Genomic DNA, 27,855 nt, shown 5'->3' with positions numbered 1-27,855 from the left:
GCCACGGGGCGCCGGGACCCCCCAGCCCCAGGCTGTCGACGTACCTTCTTCAGGGCTTTCTCCCCAGCAGCTTTGTCTTCCAGGCCCATGTATAGCCTCCCCAGCTTCAGCCACATGGAGGCCACGTTGAGCGAGTACAGAGGGTAGTGCTTGCTGCAGGAAGAGGAAAAGGTAAAAGGCCACTTGTCAAAGGTCCGGGAGCAGCCCGTAGACCAGGCACAGCGAGCCCATGGCTGCCCAGTCCGCGGCCTGCTCCCCGTGGTAGCTAGGCTCCTCCAAGCCCTGGCAGGTGCTAGGGGACAGTGTGGACGGCTCGATCCTGTCTAAGCACCCCAGAGGTGCTTCCTTTCACGCAATTCGTGTGTTTCTGAAAAGCTACAGAAAAACCGCAGGGGAAATCCTACACAAAAAAATATTGATAAACACAACATTCAATCCTAATCCCAGATTTTTGTTTTGGGTGCACCCAGAGCAGGGCACAGGGAAAAACATCTTTTAAAGTGAATCCCCTACTTAGGAAGACACTAGGCCTATCCTCTCATATTAAAAAGACAGTACATCTAAACACACACACACCCCGTGTGTCTCGGGACCTCAGCTTTCTGTCACACTCTACGGCATCAGTTGGTTTAACAAGGCGGCCAGCACTCCGCAGTCAGGACACATACTTCTAGGTAAGTGTTCTCTGTGGTCCGGTAGGGGCCTTGTATACAGCCGGCATTCCCTCTCTGCATTTTACAAGGCCGACAGGTAGGGCCTGCCAGGGAAAGAGACCAAGAGGCCGCTCATGGGTGAGAGCGGAAGGGCGGAGAAAGCGTGTGTGTGTGCAGGTGCTGATTTATAGACCGGTCTGTATGGCGCTACCCTCAAGAGCCACCCAAAAGAGGCACATCCCAGCTGTATTCCTGGGCAGGCGGCATCATCTGCCCAGGGGAAGCTGTTGCGCCAGAGCCCGCTTCCAGGAGGAGCTCACTAAGCTAAGGAAGGGTCCAGGGGAGCAAGGCCCTGCTGGGAGACGGACCACAAGGCGAAGATGATCTCGTATCTTTCTCTCTCCCTCATCCCCTCTCTCCGGATCTCACAGAGGGCAGTGGGCAAGACCGGAGGCCTTTCTCACCAAGCCTAGGAAGATGACAGGTTTTGAGAGCCTCTGTGGTGTAGCAAATAGTTTCTAAGAGCAGATTTTAGGAGCTGGCTTCCCTTGAGCTCCCCCTGATGGCTTCTCTGGGCAAGGCAGGGTTACGTGGAAGGCCCTGGAAACCCAGCCTGGACACAAACTTTATAGTCCCCAACCCCAGAACTGGAGGGGTGCTGAGGGCTTCTCAAATCCATGAGAGACACCGGGGGTGCTTCTGGGGGCACAGGGATCTCAGGTCTAATGCCCAGGGATGCTGAGCCACTTGGGTCTCAGGGAGGCCCAAATAAATGTACAATGTGAATGCGTTTAACAAGGGCCCCACTGATAAGATCTAGGCCTTCCCAGCCCTGAAACAGCTACTCAGAGGCGGAGGACACTGCCTCAAACCTCCATCAGTCACACACTTTGAGGTTTAAAAACCTTCTCAATAGGAAACTTCCCCGGGGCTGAAATCCACTATTCCTGGAAGCTAAAATCCAGCTTGCCTTATTCAGAACGAGGGGTGGGGGTGGGGAGCTTTGGCAGGGGGGAATGGATAACAAAAACCAACACAATGGTCCTAGCATGTCCCCACTTGCAAACTGGGCTGCAATTTCAAAAAGCACAAGAAGAGGGTGGTGTGACTAACGAGGGAAAAGCAGGGATGTGAGACCCCCGCTTACCAATGAGCACGTCTGTTTACCTTGGATGGCGTGGGAGGGAAAAGAAACAAGCTGGTGGCTTCTTAATACTGATAGGAATTAACTACTTTGGACACAGCACAATGGACAGGTCTCGGCAGGGCTCTTGCCCGGTGCCCCCTTCCTAACCCCAACCTGTCTCCACAGGCATCTCTTGCAGACGGCCAACCCAACAGGCCAGGCCCGACGCAGCAGCAGCCTGCCCCTGGGCCTCCAGGTGTGGGTGCAGAAAGAGAAAGCTGTTCGAAGCATGTTCTGACACAGGACAGCCAGAAAACAAACGCAGCATTCCAAATCACCCAATTCCAGTCCCTGCTAAGAGGACGAGGACAGCCATCGCAATCACCTGTAGGGCTTAATGATTTTCTGTCCGTATCGGAGGGCTCCTTCCCAATCCTGCATGTACAGGCAGACGCCCATGGCCTGGTACATCATATGCAGCATGTACACGTTGCTGTCCTCAAACACGGAGCCCATCTTCTCCTGGCTGAGCTCGCAGATCTCCAGCAGCTCACTAGGGGGTGCTCTGGAGTCAAGGAAACCATTGGCTGGGGCCTTTCTGCTTGGACACTGCCCAAGGCTGGGTTCAAGGAGTTACTCCCTCCACCTTGTGCCTTCCCTCACCCTCTGAAAAAGTAAATTAGGGAAAGCCAAGCAAAAGGGAAAGGAAAATATTTTTTTTCTGCAAGTAACATGCTTTTTTAAAGAAAGAAACTTTGGGAATAACTAATGATCTCAACTATTAAACACAATTGAAAAATTTGAGCCACGGGGAACAGACCCTCGGTTCAGCTATAAACAACGTTTAAAATTACAAACCTTCAACCTCCATCACCCAACATCAGCACTTTAGTAGAAGCATTTTTAAGGAAGAAGTCCCCACTATAGGAAAGTTCTTTTTTAGACTGAGGAAAAAAAAAAAATTGTGCCTCTAACTTCCTCCACTGCTTTTAGCTCTTCCCCCCATGTGTAAATGTGATGCCTTTTTACCTAAGAAAATGCTGTAATGTAGGGGTTAAGAATATGGATTATGGTAGTCAGCAGACCTGGAGCAAAAATCCTGGTGAGCTCTGTCCCTTGGGTAAATTACTTCCAATCTAGGAGTCCCATCTGCTACATGGGGATGGCAAAACTGTGTGTCCCTGTGTGGATTAGGTACAGTGCTGTAATAAGCAAAGCCCACGGTACTGTGCTTGCCTGGAGTACAACACCCAAGCAATGAGGGCCTGCAAGGAACTCTCTCCTTCACAGCTTTGACCATAAACTCTTCTACCACATCCAGCTCCTGACCACACTAGTGAAACAAAGAGAAGAAAGATGACATCAACACCATAGAACTAGGTGCGGGTGACGCCAAGTCACAGGCAGTCCGTTATTCTGCCCACATCTGCCAGGAGACACTCCTCCTTGCACGTTCAGAATCTTACACTCACCCTTCGTCCGCTCCCTCCCCCCCAGCTCACCCAGCACCTCTGGCAGGTGAGGGGCAGTAAACTTCTGGACAGGTGTAAAGGATATATTTGTAGTGCTTGGCCCTCCGGAACTCCTCGATGACGTTGCGCGCATACCGGACCATCTCACGGATGGTCTCTGCCTTTGGGGGATCGCTGAGCTTCCGAATTTCCACCTTGGCCTTATCCTGTGGGAAATGTCCACACGTGCAAGACATTACCTCGTACAGAAAGTGCACCAAGGGGAAACCTCTCAAATAGTCTATTTTTCCATGTAGAGATAGGGGTTCACCCATTCTAAAGTTGCAAGGAGACTGGGCACTGGATCCAAGAAATTGAGTACTCTAATACCTTTTTACAACAAACAAAAATATGAATTTTCTAGACAATCCTTATCAAGGCAGGACACTTAGAACATGTTTGCTATGGGCAGATCTGTGGGCTCACACATCTATGAATGAAGAGAACAGAATGAGGAGCGGGGAGCACGGACGGAAGAGCATGGGCAATGCATACCCCAAGGCAGAGAGGGCAGTGTATGGCACCTGAGGTCCTGAGCTGCAGGGTGGGGTCGGCACCTTCACCTGATCAGGGCCCTACCTTGTCTTTGGTGGTGCACTCCTGGCACTGGCAGGTAAAGAAGTAAGAATCTCTTAACCGGTCATTCCTATCTTCTGTTGGGTACAGGAGGTCAATGTAGCTGGTGAACACCTAAGGGGGTAAAAGGAGTGGACAAGGCTGTCTGTCGCAGGTGCACTCGCTCCTTCCCCTTCCTGCGGCTCTGCAAACACTCACGGGGGTGGGCCCCAAGGAGGGCCACAGCTGGGGGGATGCTCTTCCTTTAAAAACCCTGAATTCTCTAAAGTCAGCAATCCCCTAGTTTTGTCCACATCCTTGCTATGGAAAGAAAGAGCCTTTCTTTCCGCCTTCTAGAGAATCAAGGAGTCCCCAGAACAGTCAACGGGGAGTGCTGAAAGCATGCCCACCCCCTTCCTCCCCAAAGACAGCCAACAGTGGATGTGTCCCAGCAAGGACGGGGACCCGTCACATGCGGAGACGCACAGACCCTACTCGTGCTTGAGACTGGCCCGGGTTCGTGTCTGCCCGGCCTTCGTTCAGCCCCTTTCTTTCCCAGATTGGGCCAGCTTGGATGCCTTGCCGGATGGAGGGGAAGCAGGAACACATCTGCGACCTGCTGGCAAGGGAGCAGGAGGCTGGGCCAGGCAGAGGGAGGACACAGCCTCTAGGACAGCAGCAGGCTGCTGCCTTACCCCGCTGGGCCAGAGAACTTGGAGACATCTTGCCTTTGAGCTCCTCGGGTCCTCCCGTCCTTGCTGTTTTCTAACGGGGTCTTTAACTGGGACTTGGAGCATATGGAGGAGCCCGGCATTTAACTGCCCATTATCTACTCACTGGGACGGCACTCGCTGCTCATCCCACACCATCAGGCAAATGTCTGCCCGAACAGATGGATGTCACAAAGCCGTCAGCGCGCCAGTAACCTCAGGCTGGCAGGCGGGGGGACCTGCACCGGGCTGGGTGCTTGCAGGCACCGCCAAGCCAGGCTCTTCCCAACCCAAAGGGCAGTCAGGGAGACCTCGTGGCTCATCTGACACCCTCTTTAAAGGGCAAGTCGCCCCAAAGCACTGATTCCCAAAGTGAGGTCACCGCATTTCCGATCGCGGGAGGGCGAAGGCACAGGAGCTAGCTCTGCAGGCCTCCCTCACCACAGCAAGAGCTGCCGCGTTCCCTTGACAGGATGGACAGAGACATCGCGCAACAAACACAAGGGCCCAGAAGATGGCGACAGAGGCCGCTCAGTGTCTCTGTGTGGGCCCAGGCAGAGCCCGGCCAGGTGACAGACTGTGGAGTCTCCACAAGCAGCCCCAGGGGAGCACTGGAGCCTGGTGACTTACATTCTGACCCACTGAGACTGTGCCTCCTACGGAGGCATCGGCGTAGTCGCAAGAGGCCCCAACTGAAAACAGGGTACCCTCGTCATGATGAATTAAGCAAAGGGCAGAAAGTCTCATCTGTGCCCTGGACTTCCTGCCCCAAGTTCGGCTGTGGGTTGGTCAACAGCTTCTGGAGAAGCCAAGGCCTTGATCGCTTAGCACACTAATCACTGTGTCTAAAATTTAAAATATCCAAAGACCTTAAAAAAGCACTGAAGATGATTAAACTGAAATGGACTCTGAAGTGTGCGGTTACGGTCCTAACCAATCCATGTGTCCTTGCTAGGGAATCTCCACGTCCCTAAGTTTAGGACGGTGCCTCTTGGCCACAGACGGCCTCCCCTGGCCCCATCGGTGTGTTCGGCCACCACCTGAACTGCGTTCCTAAACAACGATCTCTCGGGAGCTCAGATGTGGAGAGACAGCATGTGCGAGGGTCATGTGGGCATCTGGTGTCCAATGCGTTAGCTACCACTGGGTTGCTTTTCTCTCTTTCATGTAACAGTGGGATTGACCTTCTTTGGGGGTGTGGGGAGGACAGGCCAAAATTCACTAAGAAAAAGCAAAAGCTCAAACTCAATTGTTCAGCAGGAGAAATACAGAGACGCTCAAGAGCTTCCAAAATCTCGCTGAGCTCATTTGGGCAGTGTCCTTTCTCTGCAAATCTCTATCAGTCTTTGCAAGGGATTGAGCTCAAATTTATTCTTTCCTGTTTTTTCTTGGCCATTGACGGAAATGGGGAGCACTGAATGGAAGGCAAAAGCGTAGGGCTCGAAGTCATGAGCCATGAACCTGATCACTGACTTGCAGGGCCTGAGACCAGAAACTGGTCAGCTGCTGGGATCACTCCCAGACCCCCTTGCCCAGTGCGGCCACAGAGAATCTTCCAGATCGCCCTGTAAAACCACAGCTGGAAACCCACAGCCACAGCTGCCGCCAGCCTCACACTCACCTCCTCTCCCGGGCTGATCTCCTGTACAGCTCTTACTTCTGCCAGGGTCCCCTTGTAGGTCACAATGACATTGGGGCAACAGCTGTGATTCATCAGTGCAACGCTGTCAATCAGAAAAGAAAACCCAGTTTTCTCCCCGGAAGGCAGACTGATCAGGCGATCCTGGGCTATGTACTTACTAGGTTGCAAGACTGGGATCTTGGTAGGACGTTTGAAAAAACAATCTAACAGTTGGCCATCGTAGTCTAAGAGATCGTCCTTCCTGTGTCTGTATCATATCTAATGCCTCTAGCAATACGGAAAAGTGAAATTCACAATTCAAAATGGTGACATGTGGGCCAAACAAACACACACACACACAGACACACACACATACACACACACAACAATAAAAACAGTGGTGACAATGAATCCCACCAACGCTCCTTCCCGCGAGATGAAGGACTCAAAGCCCAGCGGCCGTGGCAGACGGCTCCCCCACTGGACCCTGCGCGGGACAGATGGGGTGCCGGCTCCAAGCAGCTTTTTCTGTTTGTGGATCATTTCTGGCGTCTTTTCTTCAGCTGTTGGGAAACTGCCACCAAGGAGAGGCCAGCTTCCTCAGGCAGGGCTTGGGGTACCCGGAGAGGCCCCGAGGAGCCCAGCTGCCCCTCTCTCCACACCCTGATTTCCTCATCTGGAAAATTGGGACATTACTGCTCCTGCTGCTCACTGTCTGCTTTTCAGGGACGGAGAGGACAGAGAGACTCGCCTATGCGAGGGGCTTTGAGCTTTCTGATTATATCAAGGTCAAAGTTCTGAGAACAGAAATTTCTAAACTACAGGGAAACAGTGCTTGATCTCTGAAAATGCTGCCTTTGAAATCACAATGCCGATATGATTTCTGCCCAAAGGGATTTTTCCCCCAATTAAAACTGCCTGGAAACTGGGGCTCATATGGGCACTCACATCCATATGGAACATGGCTCTGGAAGCCAGTGTCACTTGCCTGAGCCCTCAGCCACCAGAACCCCGGTCCTGTCTGGCCCAGCACAAAAGAGCAGAGAGCACTGCGGCCCGATGAGGACGGGCCGATGAGGACGGGCCACCCTCGCTCTGCCGAGCACAACAGGGGGCGCTCATCTCCCAGCTCCCAGGTGCTAAGGCCACAGTAAGCGAGCCATGTGACTGGCCTTGAGCCTGGGAGAACACGGAAGCAAGTCCCCTGTCCCGTCCTTTGGAAGGGTCGCCTCTGCCACGCAGCACAGCCCACCTGGCTTAACAACAGGCCACCAGGCCCCAGGGAACCTGATAAACAAGTGCACTGAGAGTTGTCACTCAGGGAAAAGCCGCTTTCTAGAATCTTTCATTGATGAACTATTAATTAATTTCAAGACAGACCCCTGGATATCTTTTCAATAACGGTGGGAGAAATTCACCAAGGCAAAGAACCCAGAAGAGTTCACGCCCTTGGTATCATCATTCTCCCGTGATCACGGCGCCCGGTAAAACGCCAGACAACACCACTGACCCTCGCTCTCCGTCTGGAAAACACTGAGAGCAGCTACGTTCTTTCAGGTCTGAAGTTGTCAGGAAGAGCCTTCTAAAGAGGGTCTGATGGCCTCTCCCGGTTTCTCCTTCCTTTTCTCAAGGCCTTCTCCCCAAGACACTTCTTTCCTCACTATCGGAATTCAAACGGCCAAGGCCACCATTCTGGCCACGGGGACAATATCATGTGAAGAAACTCCCGGCTGCAGAGGCTGGGAAGGCCCGTGGCAGGTGCTGCCAAGACACAGGCCTGTCCACGTGCTTCTCTATCTTTCAGACCCATGTGACGCCCAGATCCAGGCGGCCACACACACACACACACACATGCACACGCGTGCCTCGGGAGATCACGCATCATCCACGGCAAACACATGGGTGTCCCCTTTTCTCTGCTTCAGCCCGAAGCTAAAGGCTCGGGGGGGTGTGTTAAGAGCCTCGCCAATCTACACTGTGGATTCAGATGGGGGGTGCAGGGAGGGCTTCTTCGCTCCATCTCTGCAAGGAGGACTGATTTCAGGGAACCAAAGCATCTGAAAACACCCATTCCAGCAGACCCCACAGCAAAGCCATTTTTGGCAAATCCATGAGAGTCGGAGCTATAAACACCTGCATTTGCCATCGGGCCAGCCTTTCTTAAATTACTTGAGTTTTCCTGAAGTAAAGAAAAATCCTGTCGTTCTTTGAAATCCTCCTAGTTGGCTACTTGAGCAGAGTGTCCCACCCCAGCTGTGCTGTTTTTATACTCGTATTTTTCGAGAAGAACAAACAGCTGTAGAAGCTCAAATCGTCTCTGCATTAGCCTACGGCCAATTCTTGGTTGGCAATTAGTGTTTTGCTTTGAGTATAAGAAACCCAAAGATTTCCAGAACCAAAGACATGCAAAAAGCAAATTTCTCAGCAGGGCACAGACTGTTCCTTCTATGCGCACTATAAAACATTCTTTAATAATAGCTCCGTACCTCGCAGGACTTAACAAGCCACTGTTCTCTTAACTACTACCTTTGGATCCTTAAATGGATGGGAAATATTTTGAAATCTGGCAGAATTAAAAAGGTGTCTTAATTCACTTGGAGTTTCATGCCTGCCACATGCAGTTAGGTAGGTTATTTAAAAATCCAAAAAAAAAATCTAATTAGTGTTAAGTTAAGTAGAAAGGAAAAGAAGTGAAGTCAAACTCAGCCTACTCGGGAAATATTGCTGATCCCAAATGAGAAAGCTCTTCATCTTCAATTGTGAAGCCATTACAGTTAACCTGCAGTGAGAGAGGGGGAGAAAGAAACAGGTGAGAGGAAGCTTCTCTTCGGATAGAAATCATTCTTTAATTTTGACCTTTCACAAATTAACTAGGACGACATTCCAGTTGAGTGATGTAAAAACCTGTCTTTTGGCCAACGTACCCTTGGCTCAAACAAAACTGACCCAGCAATCTCATGTGTAACAAACAAAGGCAGAATTGTTAGGAAGGAAGAACCTTTAGTGCAGCTGACCTACCCCCTGCGCCGCCCCCCCCCCCGCGCCCCCACCGCCTCACACACAGTGGCCCGAGGCCACCACAGCCGCTAAGGCTCTAAGGACTGAAGTCTAGAGTTAGGATACCCGGAGTCCAGTCCCAGTGATGCCACAGATCGGCTGTATGATCACGAACCCATCACAAGGTCCCTCGGTCCCTGATTTTCTCCGGGTAAAAGAGCCATGAGCCATGAGGATGGGACGTGCAGGATGGGGAAGGTAGTCGGGAATACTGTGCTGACTGCGTAAGGTGACAGGACAGGTGGACTCAGAGCACAGACCATTTCCCGATGTACACTAGTGCTGTACACTATGTGGCATACCTGAAGCTAACGTAACCCTGTCGGTCAACGGTACCCCAATAAATGATACATTAAGAAAAAGAAGTCACTTAATCCACAACTTGCCCCACGCGGTGAGGTGGTGAATGGGGAAACACTTCCAGAGCTGACCTGACTGCTGCCCACCCCCTCGAGAGGCACAGGGCCAAGGGCCGGAGGCTAACGAACAGACACCCATCTTTCACATCTCGGCCCAAATCAACCACTGGCAACTGTCTCAGCCTTAAGAAGAAGAGTAACTCTCACACTTGTGCAAGTCTAACGCAGAGTGAGCAGGCTGCTCTGAGGACTGTACGCCCTGATTTTATGTTCTGTACATTTATTCTTTCCACTGATGTTCCCTGAGAGCCACTACAGGGTGGGCACTGGGCACAGAAGGATGAACAGGCTTAACTCCGTGCCCTGGATGCACACCCGGTCCAACAGGGAGACAGCTCAGTGGGTATTTTTCCTTTACATCTAAGACTTCAGAACTGGAAGGGGAACCAGTCTTTGTACTTTTCAAATGACGAATCTGAAGTCAGAGAGGAGCAGTGACTGGCCCAGAGCCAGTGGCAAAGGCTGAGATACCCCCCCCCAAGTCCTGCCAAGCTGCTGTGAAGGCTGCCTGTGAGGCACACAAGCTGAACGCTTTTACCCCATGGGTCAGAACCACATCCTTCCATACTGGAGACGCTGCACCGGGACATTTCAGGCCAACAGACGGGCTTTTTAAAACAGCATCCACTGTGCACATCCTTTGGGCCAGGCCCTATGCTAGGTGCTACATGTTTACCCTCTCATAAATCTGCAAAACTGCTCTGATGACCCATTTTATGGATGTGGAAACTGAGGCTCAGGGAGAGGTCAATGATTGAGAACTTGCTCAAGGCCATAGAAATAGTGAGTGGCAGACAAGGAGTCAGAGTTAGGACCAGATATTCAGATAACAAAGTTCTCAGAAACGCTAGAGTTTTACTCTATCTCATTTTCCTCTGAAACTGTTCTGACATAGGAATAATAATAAGGCAATTCTCCATAAAACTCAAAAGGCTTAGAAATCTAGATGCACAGAGAAGTAAAGGCTGTGACGGGTTTCATTTGTGGCTTTTGCAATTCAACATATTTACAACCAGTAGTTAGAACTTTCGACATAAAGAGATTACTGCAGACTGGAATAACAGACAGCCTTGGAAGTCCGGAGTTGTTGGGCATTTCTACGTAGACTTCATGTCGTATTTTTTTGTGCCATCTTCCAGTACCCCAACCTGCTCTGTCATCAGGACATTAACCAACCATCAGGAGCCAATGAGCTACAACCAACACTGGGTAAGAGTGAATGAGGATTCTCATTCATTCAACAAAATATACTGGAGCATGAGCTCTGTGCCCTGCCCCATGGCGGGTCCTTCGTGATCTACAGACAACCTCGGAACAGCACTACCATGTCTCAGCAGTGTCTGCAAAAGGAGAGAATGAATGAGAATCTAGCGACAATTTTCAAAACCGATCGAGGGACAGACAGCTCCTCACTAACTCTGAGGGGTAGGAGACTCACTCCTTTGCCTCTTAATCTCGTCCTCTGCTGTTCCAACCCGGGACCAGTCTGTGATTCCAGATTCCTTCGGGCTTCAGTGTTCTACAAGCCCTGGTCGCTCGATTCCCTCTACCGTCCTCCTCTCCCTGAGGAAGAGCGAGTGTGTTTCTTCAGGAGCAGAGGCTCCTGTAAGCACAGTGTCCTCACGGTTCCTTCCTGGGAGGCGGGGATGGGGGACACGCCAAACCGCATAGCAGTTTCTCTGCCAGTTTTCCCTCCCTTCTGAAATATCCCCAGAGAGGAACAGTGAACTTGCATGTTGTTAAGAAGGATGCATGGGCCGCCGTCCTTTTTTTCAAGTCAACTCAGGCGTTAAGTGCCTTGCTAAATCTATTCTCATAATTAGCATTTAGACCAGAAGTAGGCTGCACACCAAAAATACACTTCCCAACCCTGCATATGTTCCCAGTGATTAGAATGCACCTCGACGCTGTCGGAGGAGTGCAGTCACCTTCTGCTGCCAGCTGCTTCTGGGCCACAAGGTAACCCACGACGCCCTCCCACGAAGCAGAGGGAGGAGAAGGCTCGGAGGCTGGAGAAGAGGACACGCAGCGTGGGGCTGGAGGCGGGGCCAGAGGGTGGCCCGGGGCTCGAACAGCACTTTTCAGCTTTGCTTTGGAGTTTTCTCTGGGGATACTACAAGTGCCTGTTCAAATTCATATGTGAAAAGATACATGTGTATGTCTATACACACACATACACATGTAAGTGCGTACACACACAATGTGAGAATGGATATTGTGATCTGATAAATATGAAGTCTATAAAGGAATTAATTATTTCAGTTATTGTGTGTGTGTGTGTGTGTGTATGTTTATCTCCTGGATTTTGAGTAAGTCCAAATGTCAAAGATTCTGAGTCATTTTCACCACAAATATACTTCTGCTTGTGAGACCAAGTGCCTTGATTTCTGGTTATGAAGATAGGGTCCCAGAGCTCCGACACCAAAACTGAGAAGTCCTACCAGCATCCATTGCTGTGCTGGAGGAAAAGCGATCTTTTTTCACAGTTAGAAGGGAAAACACACTATATTTATTTCATCTCTCCTGGGTTCTCATATAACCATGCCCTCTCCAGTCCAGAAAAGAGTCAGGTAACTCTCTCTCTCTCTTTTTTTTTTTTAATGGCAGATGGTCAATTCCTCAACTGCCCACTGTCACTCAAATCCACTGTCTTAGGACCCTTAGGAAAAATATAAATCCAGGGTAAAGTGAAAATTAGGAAAATCTACTGTAACACTCATAACTGGAATCCTTTTTTCTTTTACCAAGAATGGCATTTTTTTCCCCCTGAGGGCGACAGTCACAAAACAGAAATATTATCTATAACATTATATCCATCAAGGAATTCATCCAACCGGTAGCAGTCACGCTCACGGCAGTTCAAGTGGTTCAGAAAAGAGATAAAGACTCACTTCATTCATTAAACGTGGAATTTCTGAAGTGGAAGAATTATGGATGCTTTTTAATCTTTTTCTTCTTTTTAGTGTTCTTTTTTCTTTTAAGATTTTACTTATTTATTTGCGGGAGAGGGAGAGAGAGAGCGGGTGTGCTCATGTGTGGGGGAAGGGGCAGGGGGCAGGGACAAGCAGACTCCTCGCTGAGCAGGGAGCCTGAGGTGGGGTCCCAGGACCCTGGGATCATGACCTGAGCAGAAGGTAGAGGCTTAACCCACTGAGCCCCTTTTGAGTGTTTTCTTAAGTTACATACACTCATTGCAGAAAATTCAGAAAATCACCCAACTAAAAAAAGCAAAAACAGTCTACAACTCAGGAGATAATCACCTGTGACCTTGCACCAAATCTTTTTTTTTTAACATATGTGTGTGTATTCTCGTATTATACACATTTTTATCCTGCTTTTATACTACAGCTCTATCCACGTTTTGCACATCTTTACACATCCGCTGAAACAAGATATACAGGCTATATATATACCTTTAGTCACAAGGCTATGCCAGGTACTGCCGGCCAAAGCCATTTGTTGTTTTCCTTCTTTCCTCCCAGTTTTACAAAGAACCCCCGCCATAGACAATCTGCGTGTGAATTACTGTCCACATTCTCTGATGATTCTTTGGGACAGATTCCTGGAAATGGAATTACTGAGTCAAAAGGTGTACAGGCGACGCTGATTCTGTTCTAAGATCAAGATGCGTAAGCATCCACCCAAGGTCTTTTGTGGAGCTAGAGAAGGAAGTTTCTGGCAGGGGAACAGAGCTGTGTGCACCCATGCAACAGCCTTGCCGTATTGCTCTCTCCGGGAAGGTCACCTTCAACTACACGTTCGGCTTGTAGGGGAGATGCTGGCTACCTAAGGGAGAGCAATCCGATCAAGGAGGTCATGACGGAAGTGCCACCCTCGCCATAAGAGGAACGTCTATGTGGTCAGACTGCGCGCAGCCGCAGTGATCGCCGCACTTCCTCCATCTGTTCCAACCGTGCCTCCATCTTCACCTTTCCACACACTGGTTTCCAGCGCCTCGGTCGCTTCTAAGTTGCTCTTGTCTAGAAGTCTCTCTGGTTTTTTAATTAAATCTGATTTTCGTAAACCTAGACTTCTCTAAAGACGTCTTAAAAACTGTCAGCAGAGACTTGCTGTACCTAGACCCACTCAGGCTCCTGTCTTGGTGACTGTCCTTCCCTAGGGGCAGCAGAGAAGGCCTCCCTCCTGGGGGCATCTGGATGTGCCTGTGCTTTAGTGACACAGTGTTTGTAGGAGTAAGACACTAGGGTCAGAACAGAAGGTTTAAGAGAAGAAAAGCAATATTTACTGTGGGAACCTCAAATGGTCTTTCCTTTCAAGGAGCTTCTAATATGCCACAATATTGGGGTGCTGGCACACCTCTGGTTTCTCAAACTCTTTCTGTGCCAAAGGGAAAGGTCAGGTAACTTTCCTATGTACCACACATCAAGGAGGGCCAGCTCAAGGTCTGCTCAAGGTCACCCAGAAGGGCTATGGAAAACAGGGTCCAACAGGGCAACAGCCTTGTCATCATAGAAGCCATCAGTCTATTTCCGACCATCTTTACCAAGTGTGTGCTGGGGACAGGGACTTGGACAGGGAAAGGCTAGAGATGGTCACCGGAGGCTGGTGTTCTTACCTGTGCAAAGAGGACCACCAGGCTGTCCGTGTCGGGGAACTCCAGGTGCTTGGAGTAAAAGTGATGAAGTGCGGCAACGTCACTCTGAATCAAGTCCCTCTTCTCATTGTCTAATTTCTCCAGATCTGGGGAGTAGCAAACCATTATTCACCGGGTAGTAAACTCTGACTTTCTAGCTACATCCTCGTCCTACTGTAAATGGCATGGAGAAAAAAACAAAAACAAAACAAAACAAAACAAAAAACCAAGAAAACCCCGTGGAGCCCCCAGAAAATATTCTTCCCCATTACTTGGTGTAACTGATAAATTCTAGGCAAAGAAAAGCATGCCATTTCTTTTCTTCTCTTCCTCTGACAACTGGAAGTCACTCGGAACAGGAAATCTTAACTGACCGTGAGGAATGAGGTCAGGGACGAGAGACCAGCCCTGACAAGCAGGCGCGGTCCAGTCTAGCCCCTCCCCTCACCACTAGCCCCAGAATCTGTGTCATGGTCAAGACACAAGACAGCCCTGATTTAATGCCTTTCAGTAAGGACATCAGCTGTTTACAGGACTGCAATTCAGCAAAGATACAAAAATATTCAGCATCCCAGGAGAGCCGGCAGGAGATAGCTCGAGATGCAGCAACTCATCTGCAAGCTCCTATTTCCCCTTCATTATTTCCTAGTCATCATGTCAACTCAGGGGGGGAAAAAAAAAAGAGTTACAGTCATTTTTTCAAAACAGGCACACGAGTCAAAATAAAAACTAGTTGTTAAAATCCCCAGCACCACAAGCTTCCCGTGCCTTTCTCCAGCCCTGCCTTCCTTGTCCACAGACATGTGTCCTTCCAACGACTCCTCGGCCAGTCACAGAAAACTTACGTGACTCAAACTCCTTCACAGCTAACAACTTCTCGGAAGGTGTTCGCTCTGGATGGATCTTCTAGTGATCGGGAAGAAACCACACGGATGGAGATGTTAACCACCAGGGCAAAAAGTGGTGCTTTCACTATTATTACATTGACATCAGGGAAGAGCAACGATTCTCAATGAAGCAAAGAAAACCCTTCCAGGAGTCCTGCCATTGGGCGCTGCGAGTATCTACCCAGTGCCCAAATCGCAAGGACTTTCTCGGAAAACTTTCTTAAGCATCTACCACATTCCTGACACCCAGTAGCGCGCTGTGCGCACAGTAGGCTCAAAGATGCCCGCTATGGGAAAGGAGACTGGCGAGACATCAACTTTTTTAGGGCCCCGACTTAAAAGGACTCTGAGTCTACAGGGGAACCATCCTATTTATTATTTCTCCTTCTAAAAAGGAACAAAAATCAAACCCCCCATCCATTTTACACTTTCTTTAAGCATAGGCTAAAATGATCTCAAATTCTGTGTTTCAAAAAGAACACTTTTGGTGGTATCTGTGAGCCCAGATTCACTTTAAACGTGTTGCTGGCTTTGTTCTAGACACCCCAAGAGGAGCTAACAATAGTAAACCTGCTAGGCTTTGAGAACATGAATAAACTTGGTGTTGACAAGAGTTCAAAAGCAGAGCTCAAGAGCTGGCCTGAGGCCGTGTCTTTGTAATCTGGCTATTCAATTTGGGGATACAGGTGGTCTAGCAGGGCGCTCTCTCCTCCCTGGTTAACATGTTAAGCTTACCCTTGGTAGTTGGGTAGCCTGTCTCCCCTAACCCTTTGCAAGCTACTAGAATACAAATGGTCTGGTTTCTCTAATCATCAAGTCCTACTGAGATGAAAAGATGGCCAGGTAACTTTTCATTTAACAGACTATCAGTAGCAATAAGTAATTATAATACAAGTTGAATGGAACCGGCATAAACTCATCAGAGCCTTCAGACCACCCTCCCGGTGCCAAAACATTGCCACTGTTCTTTTTGGAGCAGAAATCTTCCATTCACAGGATACATTTCTGTAAGATTAGTTAAGTCCTCTTGCCTGGGAAAGCTTTCCATTCAGGGAAAGTACATGGGCTTCTTTAGAATTCTTAACCACAGTACTATAAATGCCACCAAAGAGCGTGAGGCGGGGGCAGGGAAGGACCTCCCCGTCCTCCCCAAATGCTCGCAGATCTTACGGGACACCACGCCCAGTCACACTGCCTCCGCCCACCCTGTCCCCCTGACCGAGAACTGGGCTCATGCTTCAGGATCCTTGTCAGTTAAGGACTCATAAATTAACACTCTCGTAGGAAAACAGTTTGGATGTTTTTGGTCTCAACCTACAGGCAGCCCGTGACTCCTCTGCTCACCCCAGAGCAGACGATGTGGCACTCCAGCAAGCACCTGACCCACGCCGCACATAATGGAACAATGACCTCAGAGTTCGGAAATGTTCTACCTCTGTTTATGTGGCCCAGGATCCTAACTTGGGCCGGGGACAGATATGTGCCAGCCATTGCAATCCCCTTTGGCTTAGACAAAGAAATAGAAAGTTTTAAAGGGAGCTGGGGTATAGAGGAGTAAAGGGCAGGTATCAAGAAGTGGATGAAATTTCAGCTTCAAGACAAGTACAGGGGTCCTGCCCCCAACTCAGCAGCAGTAAGCCCCTCCCTGACACGGGCAGGGCCTCCGCAGATCTATGCCTTCTAAGTGCCGCGCAACCTATTAGGCTGTGTCACAAGGATACGTCCCGTGGTGTTTCTCCCCCATCTTTTAGTTTGCTCCTGTGAGATCTGGCACCTCACGAGCCCCGTCAGTAAGGTCCGACTGCAAAAGGCGGAGGACTCCAGTCCTGGCATCATCTTTGGAGGACACTGTCCAGGACTGTCATCAGTTCCCCCTGGGGCATTTCTTTCTTTACTTCTTCTTTCTTTTACGCCCTTCCTCTCTCACTGTGCCTCGATTTCCCATCTTTTCCTCTCCTTCCCCTTTTCTTCTCCTTTGCATCTGTCACGCTGACTGTTCCAGCCCGTCCCCTGCCTGCCCAGATGAGAGCAAGTGGGAGGTGGAGACAGCGGGGAACAGGGCGCTGCTGGGAGGAGGGGCAGGGAGCACTCCAGGTGTCAGAAAGAAAGGGGAAGACCGCAAAGCTGCTCAGGCCAGGCCGGTTCCCTAGGATGCTCTAGTTATTGTCACTCAGCTCTTCACACTGGAAAAGGCTGTATTTTCCTGATTCATTAAAAAAACAAAACAAAACAAAAGTTCAGGATTTAACAGCTGTGGCTGCGTTCCCGACCTGGGTAAGTGACATCCTCGTTGTACGGGGCCAGCAGCAAACAGTGTCTGCTGCAGTGTTCTTCCCACGCCCGCCCGTGGGGACGTGAGGGGAAATGAGCCCGAGAATGTTTAACCAGAGATGGTCGCCACAGGCCACTCCTCTTTCTGACCTTTAAGGAAAAAAAAAAGAAAGAAAGAAAGAAAGAAAGAAAGTACACTTGAACATCATCCCATTTCCTCACCTGTTTGGCCAGAATCCTTGCAGTTAGCCTTACGGTCTCTGAGGGATTCCAGTTTTCCCCAAAAACAACCATGGGAGAACATTCCAGCTTGTGCATGGGCCAATCTTCTTTCTGGGAAAGTTAGAAAAAAGAAAATGATGAAACATTCACACACAGGAATAAAGTTCAAGAAGAGAGGATGCAGTAAGTCCTTCTAGTGAAGGTCAAGTGAAATATGTTTCCTTTTGGAAAACACAATGAAGCTCACAAAAGTGAGAGACAAAAACATCCTTTAAGATAGAGACGGTTGTATGGCCTTGACTCAGGCCTGGCCAAGGTCGTTGGGATGAGAAAATCTACTTTGTGTTTTTTCATCAACATCTCATCTTCCTGCAGCCCCTCATTTGCCCGAGCGGCGCACGCCGCCTTCCGTTATCTCTGATTTGGGGTATTTGCCATTGATCTGGCCCCGCGCCCTCAAACAGTCCTGTTCTGCTTCTGTTCTCACGTCGGGGCAAAGCCCTGAGAGCTGCACTCAGCCACTCGTCTCCTTTCATAGGTGACAAAAACAGAACACAAATGAAGGCTTTGGCAAGAGCCGTTGGAGAGCCTGGCAGAGGCAACCACTGGCCACATTTAGGAACAAAGACTCTCTGAAGAGTCCCCTGACAAAGGAACACTGTAGTTCTTTCGGGCCTGCCTTGATGCTCTCGTGTCCCAGGTTGGGACACAAAGGCTAGGAGCTCCCTGCGGGCAGGGGAGGGACGCTGTGCACAGGGACTGGTGAGGCTGAGGGAGAAGGACATCGTGGTGCCGTGGTGGCCCTGGAGAGGAGTGAGGGCTGGGGAGGAGCTGGCGATGCCATCACTGGTGACAGGGGCGGGGGGATGACAGAGAATGGACGGGACATCATGGAGGGATGCGCTGACTGACAAGAAGCAGCTGATTGCTTCTTGTGAGATTGACTTGTGAGGTGGGAAATCTCCCAGCACTTGCGACCGGTGTCTGCAGACACGCCGCCTCTCCACGGAAGCGGGCATATCCTGGCTTCCCCTCAGCCTCTTCCCCCCCCTCAGAAAACAGCGAGTCTGTTCTTTCAGATGCTCAGGCTGGAGCCCGGGGTCATCCTCGTCGCCTGTCCCATGCTCCCCGGTCACCTCCAGCACACTGGGCTGCCTTCAGAAGAGATCTAGAACCTGATCACCCCTCACTGCCCCACCCTTGCCCGCTGCAGCCCCCACCCCTCCCCCACCCCAGCACCGCCCATGCCTCCCACCCACATGCCCACTGCTGCGCCTGCCCCGGCGAACTAGGATCAGGAGAGCAGCAGGATAGTCAATCCTGCTACACAGAACTCAGGTCTTGCCAGTTCTCGGCTCTGAACCTTCTAAGGGCGTCTCGTCTCAGAGCAAAAGGCAGAGTCTTAAAGATGACTGATAAGGCACTCATGCTGGGGACCCCCCCACTCCTCTGACCCCATCGCCTCCTACCGGGCTCTCGCCTCCGCCCCCGGCTGCTCCCTACCCGGACCGTGCGCACTCCTGCCCTGAGACCTCTTGCACTTGCTGCGTTCCTGGCTGGTGCGCTCTTCCCCTGGATGCCCAGGTCGCTCCCTGCCTACCTCTTCTCATCTCTGGCTCCGGACTCCTGCCACGAATACCCACTAGCGCGCGCCCACCCCTGCACGTTCTCTTGCTCTATACATCTCTGCTGCTTCTCACCACCTGATATGCTACGGATTTATTAATTTGTGGTCAGTATCTGTCTCCCCCTATTAAAATAAAGGAACTCAGTCTGGTGTGGGTTTTTTCCCACATTTAAAACCCAGAAGCTAGAACAGGGCCTCACATTTACGAGGTCCTCGATAAAGCTGCTGAAAGAATGAAGATGTCTCCTTGCCCCCTGCCCCCCACCCCCACCCCAAGAAGGAAGGACAAAATGTCACTTCATGATTTAATGCTCTACGTGGTGCAGGCCACTGGCTCAAGTTCAGTGCCGAGATGTTCCGCACAGTTAAATAACGCCGTGCCGAATATAACCGATGCACGGAGAGAAAGAAATGACAAGATATGCACGAGGGAGAAGGGATCTGTTTTTAGCCGAAGCCTGAAATGAGAGCACGGTGAAGAGGCAAAGACCGAGAAGGCTTCAGGCCTTGGGGCATCTGAGGGGAATGGGGGCGGCCAGCAGGAGACACAGAGATAATGAGCAACCACGAGCGCGTGTCCACTGTGAAACCAGGAATTCTAAGAGAAGGCTTTGCAGGGCCTTGGAGATGCCCGTTTCCTGAACAGCAGGTCTTGTCCTCCGTGTTCAACAATAATGACTCCTGGGAGAAGCAAGTTTAACCCCACCCTTTCTCACCACGATTTATGTATTATTTAGTAATAGACTCAACTCATTAAGAGCACATAAAATCGAGGCTAACATAAGTAACACACGACGCTGACAATTATAGATGGGAACGTCCTCAAAGGGAAGGGGGCCTCTGGGCGGAGAGCAGAGCGCTGTCGAGGAAGTGGACCCTGGGTCTGGGGCTCAGGAAACCTGCATTCTTAGCCCTGCACTCCTCCGCTCTGTGACAGCAGGCGGACCTCTTAATCCCTCCGCAGCTGTACCCTTGGCTGTCAATAATGTAATCTCTGCGTTACTTAGCAGTTCCAAATTCCAAGGCTATGATTTGACACCTTCCGAGAATGATAATCAGATCCAAAGCCTGACGAGGACTGAGACATGTAGGACCTTCGCGTGGGGACAACGAGGCATCGGTGCAAACACAGAGGATCCTCATCAGGATCCAATCAGCTCATCCTGGAGAAGCACCTAGAACAGCGCCTGGCACATGGCACACTCTCAAAACACATGGGAACCTGTTCATTCACTGGTTCGTTCGTTCGTTCTTTCGTGCATTCAACGATCTCTGCAACTGACCCTAGCGGCAGGGAGGGGAGATGAAGTCCTGAACTTGAAGGAGTTTGTGACCGTGACAGGAGACACGTGTGTGACACGGATCCACACACAGCCCGTGAAAGCAGACGGCACAATAAATTCAAAGTGTGGAATCACAAAAGTTTCATCAAGGGAAATTTCCCCAAGTAAGTTTTCACCTTCTGCTGGAAAGTGGTGAGAGATGTGGACTAAGGGAGGAATGACAGAGAGGTACCTCCATGGCACTGTTTTAATTCTTTAAAACAACAACAAGCTGGAAGGGAGGCTCGCATCTGGCAGGAGCACCTGCTCGGTCCCGAGCATCATCTGACATGCCGTCCTCTGTCACAGGGATGGTTCCCACACCGCAGAGAACTTGACAATGGCAATTTGCCCAGGTTCTGACTAGAAAAACTGTAAATAATTAGACTGGACAAAAAACTGGCTATCCTGAGGGATCAGAATAGGCAGTATCAACGAACAGTTTCGTTTTGTTTTGTTGTGTTCCAGTATCAGTGGTTTCTTCGTACACAGAGTGGTTTTGTAACTGCTTATATAAGCTTTTTAAAACATTTTTGTGAGTCTTTCTAAAACTTTGAGTATCTTTCTTGTTCAAAAATCAAGCTATTTCTTCTGCCCCGATTGCAAACTTTTTATACTTTTATGTGAATTCGGATCATATTTTTTCCTTTAAAGTAATATACAAATAGACAGGAAGGAGAAAGACAGATAGCAAAGAGCTAGTAGAGACTTTCTCTGGAAGGACAAAATCATGGATCCTTTCTGTTCAGTTTCTTTTCAGACTGTACTTTCCAGATTTTTCTAAAATGAACAAATATTATTTGTCCAATGAAGCTAAATAATTAAATCAATGTAAAAGGAAAATACAGAAATTTCCGTACCCTATTTAAACCTCGAGGTCATTTTCAGTCAATGTAGTAACTGCTCCGCATGACTCCTGTGTGTGCATGGACAAAAATGCTTCAAGACACATAAAGAGTTGGAAAATTGTCTCAGGATGCGCCAACATTTTCAACCTTGGAAGAAACAACGGACCATTATTTCGTCCAGTTTTCTGCTGAGTGAATGATAATGCTATCTTCCTGGACAAGGAGACTGAGTTTTTAATGTGAAGTCCCCTTTCCTAACTTTCGCACCTGGTATTTCTCTTGGCTTTAAGGGAGCTTTCGAAACAGACCTAGTCTACTTGGCCAAAGGCATGTGACTTCCTGAAATGCGGAACAGTAGAAAAATGTCATGGGATTTCTGCTGCCACTACCATTATCATCAAGGGGAGGCGTACAAAGGAGTCAGGTGCACACCGACCACCTCACACGAAGGTGACTGAGGCTGCTGGCCCCCATCACAAGGACACGGGCTTTGTTTTATGTTTCCCTTCAAGAGCCAGGGGATGGGCTCATTCCTTCATCCACACATCTTCCTACCGGTGATGTGGAACATTTAGAGAAAAGGGTGGTCAAGTTCAAGACGCTTCCAAGGTTTGGGTTAAGGGACCAAAGTGAATTTAACCAGGACTGAATCTGCGACTCTGGCCCAATTCCCTAATTCACCCATAACAACAAGAGGGTCGGGTGAGTATTTCTTATGCATCTTCTACGTTTCAGTTACTTTCTCTTCAACGAGGAAATTCACAAATTTTCTCACGTCCTCAGTCACATGATCCTCACATGTGCTTTTTTATCCCCATCAGGGCAAGCCCCTTCTTACTTTCAAAAACACTCTTGTAACCCCATCACCTGTTTACGCATCATGAACAGTTTCTTTTCTATTTGTTAATGTTAAGAAATGACACCCTAGAAAGTTCTACTCTACAAGGGTTCCTCTATTAAATAACTTTGTAAAACCATTCTCTTGTACATGTCATGGTGCAATTTAATGAAGAAGTCTAAGTGAGGCAATAATATACTTAGCTTTCCAGGCATATTTATAAAAATAAATATAGTTCATTAAAACACACAGGTTACAAAATAAGCCTAACTAAAAAGGAACTTCTATTTCTTTTATGTTTCCTCCCATTATCCTTTCATGCATCATCAATTAAAATCTTTCCTCTGGCAGGATCACACTGAGTCAAGTGAATGAAGAGAAAAGTAAATGGGACAAGATATCACCAAATTGTATAAAATAAAGCGAAAATTCTAAAGCGCTGCAGTCAGGGAAGAGGGCCTGGGAAGAGTGCACGTAGTGGCCAGGGTCTCCTGAGATGCTGCACTCCCTGGGAAGACGACACCCTTGGGAAGTGTGCTGCCTTAGCACTCTTGGGGTAGATTTTTGGCAAAGATGACACGAGAAGGGGCTCTCCCCTTTCATGTCCACCGAAGGTCACTTCTCTTTGACATGTTCCTATAGTGCCCCCTCTCCCAGAGGGCCCTCAAGACCCTCAAAAGCACCATGTTGGAAAGCGGAGATAGCCTCCCACCAGCAGTCTGTACAGCCTAGTTCCCCAGTCCTGCCCCTGTGACCTTGGGCAGGTCACCCAACCACTTGTGGCCACTGTTTTCTTATCTACTGACATGCTGGACCTGGTAACCTTCACTCTGACACCCCAACTCTGCCGTTTGGTGTCCACGTCTGCATTCCAGGTGGGCGGGTTCTACGTGGTGGTGAGGAGCAGCCAAGGGCCCTGGTCTCTCAGGTGGAGAAATGCTCAGTTATCTGCCTCTTCCCATCTCCGCCCTTGCTTTATAGAGCACAACTCCCCCTTTGATCCCACCCAAGCACCCCCTTAGGAGGAAAACGGAATACATTTTTATCTGGAGCTAACGCCCCAGATTCCTCCCCTAATGATTATGCGTATGAAGTTCCTGAACTGTCATTTCTTTCTAGGCACTTGCTTTTGTTAAACCCTTAGGACCATTCTAGGTCTTACAATCCACTGCCTTGCTCTGACTTAGTTCTTCAGCACAAAAGCATGACAAACCTTAGCGGCCATTAACCTCTTCCTTCAACAAAAGGGGACAGACGAAACAAGAATAAAACTTCCAGATGAAAACCAGTCTGTCACCTCTGGCAACAAGTGGCATCAGAAACCGGGTATCACTTATCATGGGCGGGGGGGACTTTGGCCACTAGATACTTCCCAGAAGCACAGCAAACTTGAACTGCAGAAGTACTCTCCAGGGCTGATGGGGAAACCCACCACTTTAGCTTAACACTGGGTAAAGAGCAGGGAAGACTCTCCAACACGAGGCTGGTCACAGCAAGCTGTCTTGGCCTGAGACCTTGAACATGACTTAGCATCACAGAGCAGGACCCTCGGCTCCAGGCTTCCTGGCTACCCAAGCAAGCTCATTATGATCTGACCACCTGGACAGTCTGTCCACAGGAGAATGTACAGACAACCAAACTGCTTGCTGCCAAGTGAAATGCAGCACCCTGACGCACACAGGCCACTGTATTTGGTTCACGTGAACCCCCCAGGGAGAGCGCCCCTCGCTGTGTGCTTACAGATGAGCTCTCCAAGTCTGCAGCTTTGGGACACTTGGTCCTGAAGCAAAGGGGAGCCCCATCGGCCACCTTGAAACCCGCCCACCCCGGACTGCAGTGGTTCATCAAAATAGTGCCATCCAGGGAGGCATAATGGGAAAAGAGTTAGCAACACGCTGAGAAGACCCCGAGGTAATGGGCGTCTCACGCAGTCCCGATTCTTTGCATTAACGCACTGTTTACAGCTCATCAGAGAACGTAAGACTCATTTTGTAATAAGCATGACTCACACAATGTACACTGTTCATGTTCTCAGGGTTTTAGAATCCATCCATTCTCTTGGGGTAAAAGAAACCAAAACCAAAACAAACCAAGTCTGCCAAATCTAAAGTATGCTATATACTTTATTCTTTGCACAGCTGAGCAGCGGTCCAGCCTAAATTACCGTCATAGCATTTCCCACGTGTCCTCACACCTGTCCACGGCATCATGATTTATAGAGAACTTTCACAGCTCTCATATCACTAGGTCGCTACCATTTGTCAGGACGGGCGCTACTGCGTGTGAAGGCACTGAGCGCAGAGGTGTCCTGCGGCTCGTCGGGTTCCTAGAGATAGGAGGTTGCAGAGTTAGGATCCTCTCCTTCTACTGTTCTGTGCTACACAGTCCGAACTCTATGCAATTTTCCTATCTTGCTTCTCTAACACACCAGAATGTAATGAGTTAATTTTTCTAGACGAATTTAACTTAAATCTAGAAAGAGCTAACTTCGCATTCCAGGAACCGGACCATGGAATTCCCAGGGCTCTCTGATCTCCCCAGCACCAAAGTGATCCCACCACAACTGGCAGGAGCAAAGTACGATCTCTCCTCCTCGAAAGAAGTCACACTCCCTGAAAACTCAATGATAAACCCATTTATATTCCTACTGCCACACAGGCTGACCACCTCTGGAAGCCTGCCAGGGGAGACACAGGGGAGTGGGCTGCCCAGGGCCCGCAGACCCAAGGCTGAGGTCTCCAGGTCAATGGCTCAACCTGTGCTTCATTCCAGTAAGGTGCCATTGTGACTGGAGCTCTATGGTCAGACGGGACATCAGAGCTTAGCAACCTCTCCCACTGATAAATAATAATGCTCTTTGGGGATTTTCAGGAGCCGACTGCATAGGGAGCAGAGTAGGAAAACAGTGATATAATCAGAAGTCGATCAGGCTGGGGGGGCGAGTGTGGGAGGTAAATGACACCAAGTCTGGCAAGAACAGTGGCCCCCAAAAAAGAGGAAAGACTAAGGAGAAAATCCTCCCTGTCACTTAGAGCCACTATTTAATAGCATCAGCATTTCCGAGACTCTATGAAAAGGTTTCCATTAAAAAAAAAAAAAATAGACTAAGGAGGGTACACAGATGTCCAAGACCATATTCTCCCTAAATTCAAATTGTTAGAACGTGGAATGAATTTTCTGCAGAATACCTATGAACATTCAGTGGAATTAGAATCTAGCAGACAAGAATGGAAAACAGCACTCTGTCCCTCAAAGAGCTACCAAGAGTTCCTCCAAATTCCTCCCTAAGCTTCCCATTGCCACGTTATTACAGGATTCCCTGGAGACTTACCCCTCGGACCAGATGGCCCATGGTCTCCATGCAACCCGCCTCCTGAGCCTGTCCCAGCCCGGCTGCTTCCAAGGCACCAGCTCCAAGCACAGATTCAGCATGGCCACCCTCTGGCCGGGCAAGGCTGTGCCAGGTGCTCACTGAAGTCTGGCTGGACTCAGACTGGCTTTGAACAGGCCGAGGGAGATGTGTGGCCTGCTTATGGGGATTTATAAAAATACAGATCTATGACAGTAAAAATTAAAATATTTTAAAGGTACCATTTTAGCATTTTTTGTTTGTCACCTCCTCAGTGTTCCATCTGTTGCTGGCAGGTTTGGGGAGCAAACTGTCAACCTTGGTAATCCACCTGCCTGCACCCAACATACTCTCCTCGGGTCTTTCCCCTTCGCCTGCACCTGCCTGTGGCCCCAGAGCATCGCTGTCTATCACTGGCTGCCTTCAGTCCTGGGCCAGTGCTCAAGGGGATCCAGCCGCATCCAAGGCCCGAAGTAAGCTTTCCCGCTCTGGCTGCAAAGGGTGCTGGGAATGGCGTGACAAGGAAAGGGAAGGACATCGGGGTCCCGCTCTTCAGAGGAAACAAGGCCCTCCCTACCAGTTGGCCCAGAACCTACCTGACACTCCACATTGCAGTAAAATGCCTGCTTGCATCTTCCACATTTGGACAATCCTTCTTTCCTTAAAAACAGAAAGGGCACTGTAGTGGCGAGAGGCACAGAAACGTGAAGCTGCACATTTTATCATGCAATCATAAAAGCCATCTGGTCGGGAAGCAGAGCCAGGATTCACCTTACCTTACTCTCCCACTGATAAAGTGGCATTTTCCCAAAGGAGAATTGTGACCAGATTCAGTCCTTGGTAGGAGTAAGTTAGTCAAACAGTACATGCACCAGCATTTCCCGGCCCTGGCGGCGGGAAGGGCACCTTCCCAACTGACAGGGAGGGTGTCTACGACTCATGAGCCTGGCCTGGACACCAGAGCTTCTGCATTGCCTGCACTAGTACTCAGTAGTTTGGGGCAAGTCAAAGGCCCGTAGGTCCTGATTTTCTCACCTACTACAGAGGGACAGAGATAAACAAAACCATCTTAGAGGTTTGACCTCATACAGACAGAGGCTTAGAGGCCACCTGTACTGGTAAAAATGCAGTGTGAGTGACAACCTCTATTAATTAGAAATGCAAGGAAGGCAGAAGATGGAACAGTGTATGTCAGTAATCCCTATGCTGCCCAGAAAGCCAAGTTTAAAAACAATGCAACCCAGGGCACCTGGGCGGCTCAGCCCATTGAGCATCTGACTCTTCGTTTCTGCTCCAGCCATGATGTCAGGGTGGTGAGATTAAGTCTCGTATCAGGCTCTGCACTTAGCATGGAGTCTGCTTATGATTTTCTCTCTCCCTCTCCCCACTCAAAATATGTCTGTGTGTGTGTGTGTGTGTGTGTGTGTGTGTGCGCGCGCGCGCTTGTGTAATGCAACCCAGCAAGCAGAGACATATAAAACATTACTGGATGTGATCGGTACCCATACCACCTCGTCAGTGTACTGCACTGAGTGATTTTTCTGCCTTTGTAATGAGGTCAACGGTCCCCTTCCTTGCCATATCACCTCCTTGCTTCCGCTAAAGGACAGAGACTCTGCTGTTTCCCAATTGTCAGGTGCTAGTGTGTTTGTCAGGTTTGATAAGTCAAAGCTTTTTCAAAACTGTGAAGCCACAGAATTAAACCTCACCAGAAAGAATCCTCAAACACATTTTTTTTTTTAGGTGGGAAAGTAACCTCTGGTTCAAAGCACGGGTCTTGTGCCCCTGCCCAGGAAGCTGGCCTTCAAGTTGAGGCAATGCCAACGCCTGGCCACGAGGGGCGCTGTCGAGGCTGCCAGGCTGGGCACTGCAGTGCCCGCCCCCGCCCCGACACCTTACTGCAGCGCGCCCGGGGGAGCTGATGTTCTAGAAAACACAGGGAATCACGCTGCAGAGTCCTCCTCTGCTCCTTGTCAGCGAGCGGCAGTCACCACACTACTCCCACGGAATCGAGACTGCTCCCCAAATGCTCCTGTTGGAGCGAAACAGACTGCCTTGCAGTTTTCATGACAGCACTTGGATTCCAAGAAGCAGACTGTGGAGAATGTGTGGGAGAAAAACACATTTTGTGGCTGAGGCATAAATAAATATCCGGAGTTTGCACATCTCAGTAGTTTAAAAAGGAACTCACTGATTTGGCTGAGCCTATTCTCTGGCCTAAAGTACCTCCCCCCACCCCCGCCAG

The 27,855-nt window shown here is 49.6% G+C and overlaps 1 protein-coding gene across 3 annotated transcripts in view; it reads right to left on the bottom strand.

Moving 5' to 3' along the window:
* Positions 1-27,855, bottom strand: part of SMYD2 (SET and MYND domain containing 2) — a 48,700-nt gene that overhangs the window by 2,496 nt on the left and 18,349 nt on the right. Inside the window, exons 2-12 of one of the 3 annotated variants that reach the window (XM_082701747.1) lie at positions 26,207-26,270; positions 25,593-25,817; positions 17,627-17,737; positions 15,092-15,152; positions 14,229-14,353; positions 8,888-8,955; positions 6,177-6,279; positions 3,870-3,980; positions 3,337-3,457; positions 2,165-2,339; positions 45-153 (exon numbers count right to left, since the gene is read on the bottom strand). In XM_082701747.1, coding sequence (XP_082557873.1) covers positions 45-153; positions 2,165-2,339; positions 3,337-3,457; positions 3,870-3,980; positions 6,177-6,279; positions 8,888-8,955; positions 14,229-14,353; positions 15,092-15,152; positions 17,627-17,737; positions 25,593-25,817; positions 26,207-26,270 — 1,273 coding nt within the window. The remainder of the gene's footprint in view (positions 1-44; positions 154-2,164; positions 2,340-3,336; positions 3,458-3,869; positions 3,981-6,176; positions 6,280-8,887; positions 8,956-14,228; positions 14,354-15,091; positions 15,153-17,626; positions 17,738-25,592; positions 25,818-26,206; positions 26,271-27,855) is intronic. The other 2 variants (XM_082701748.1, XM_082701746.1) reach the window with 2 other exon arrangements.

The sequence above is a fragment of the Mustela nivalis genome (assembly GCF_964662115.1).
Source record: "Mustela nivalis genome assembly, chromosome: 16".
NCBI classification, from domain to species: Eukaryota; Metazoa; Chordata; class Mammalia; order Carnivora; family Mustelidae; genus Mustela; species Mustela nivalis.
The sequence above is the reverse complement of the archived record's forward strand: the minus strand, read 5'-3'. Positions and strand labels throughout refer to the sequence as shown.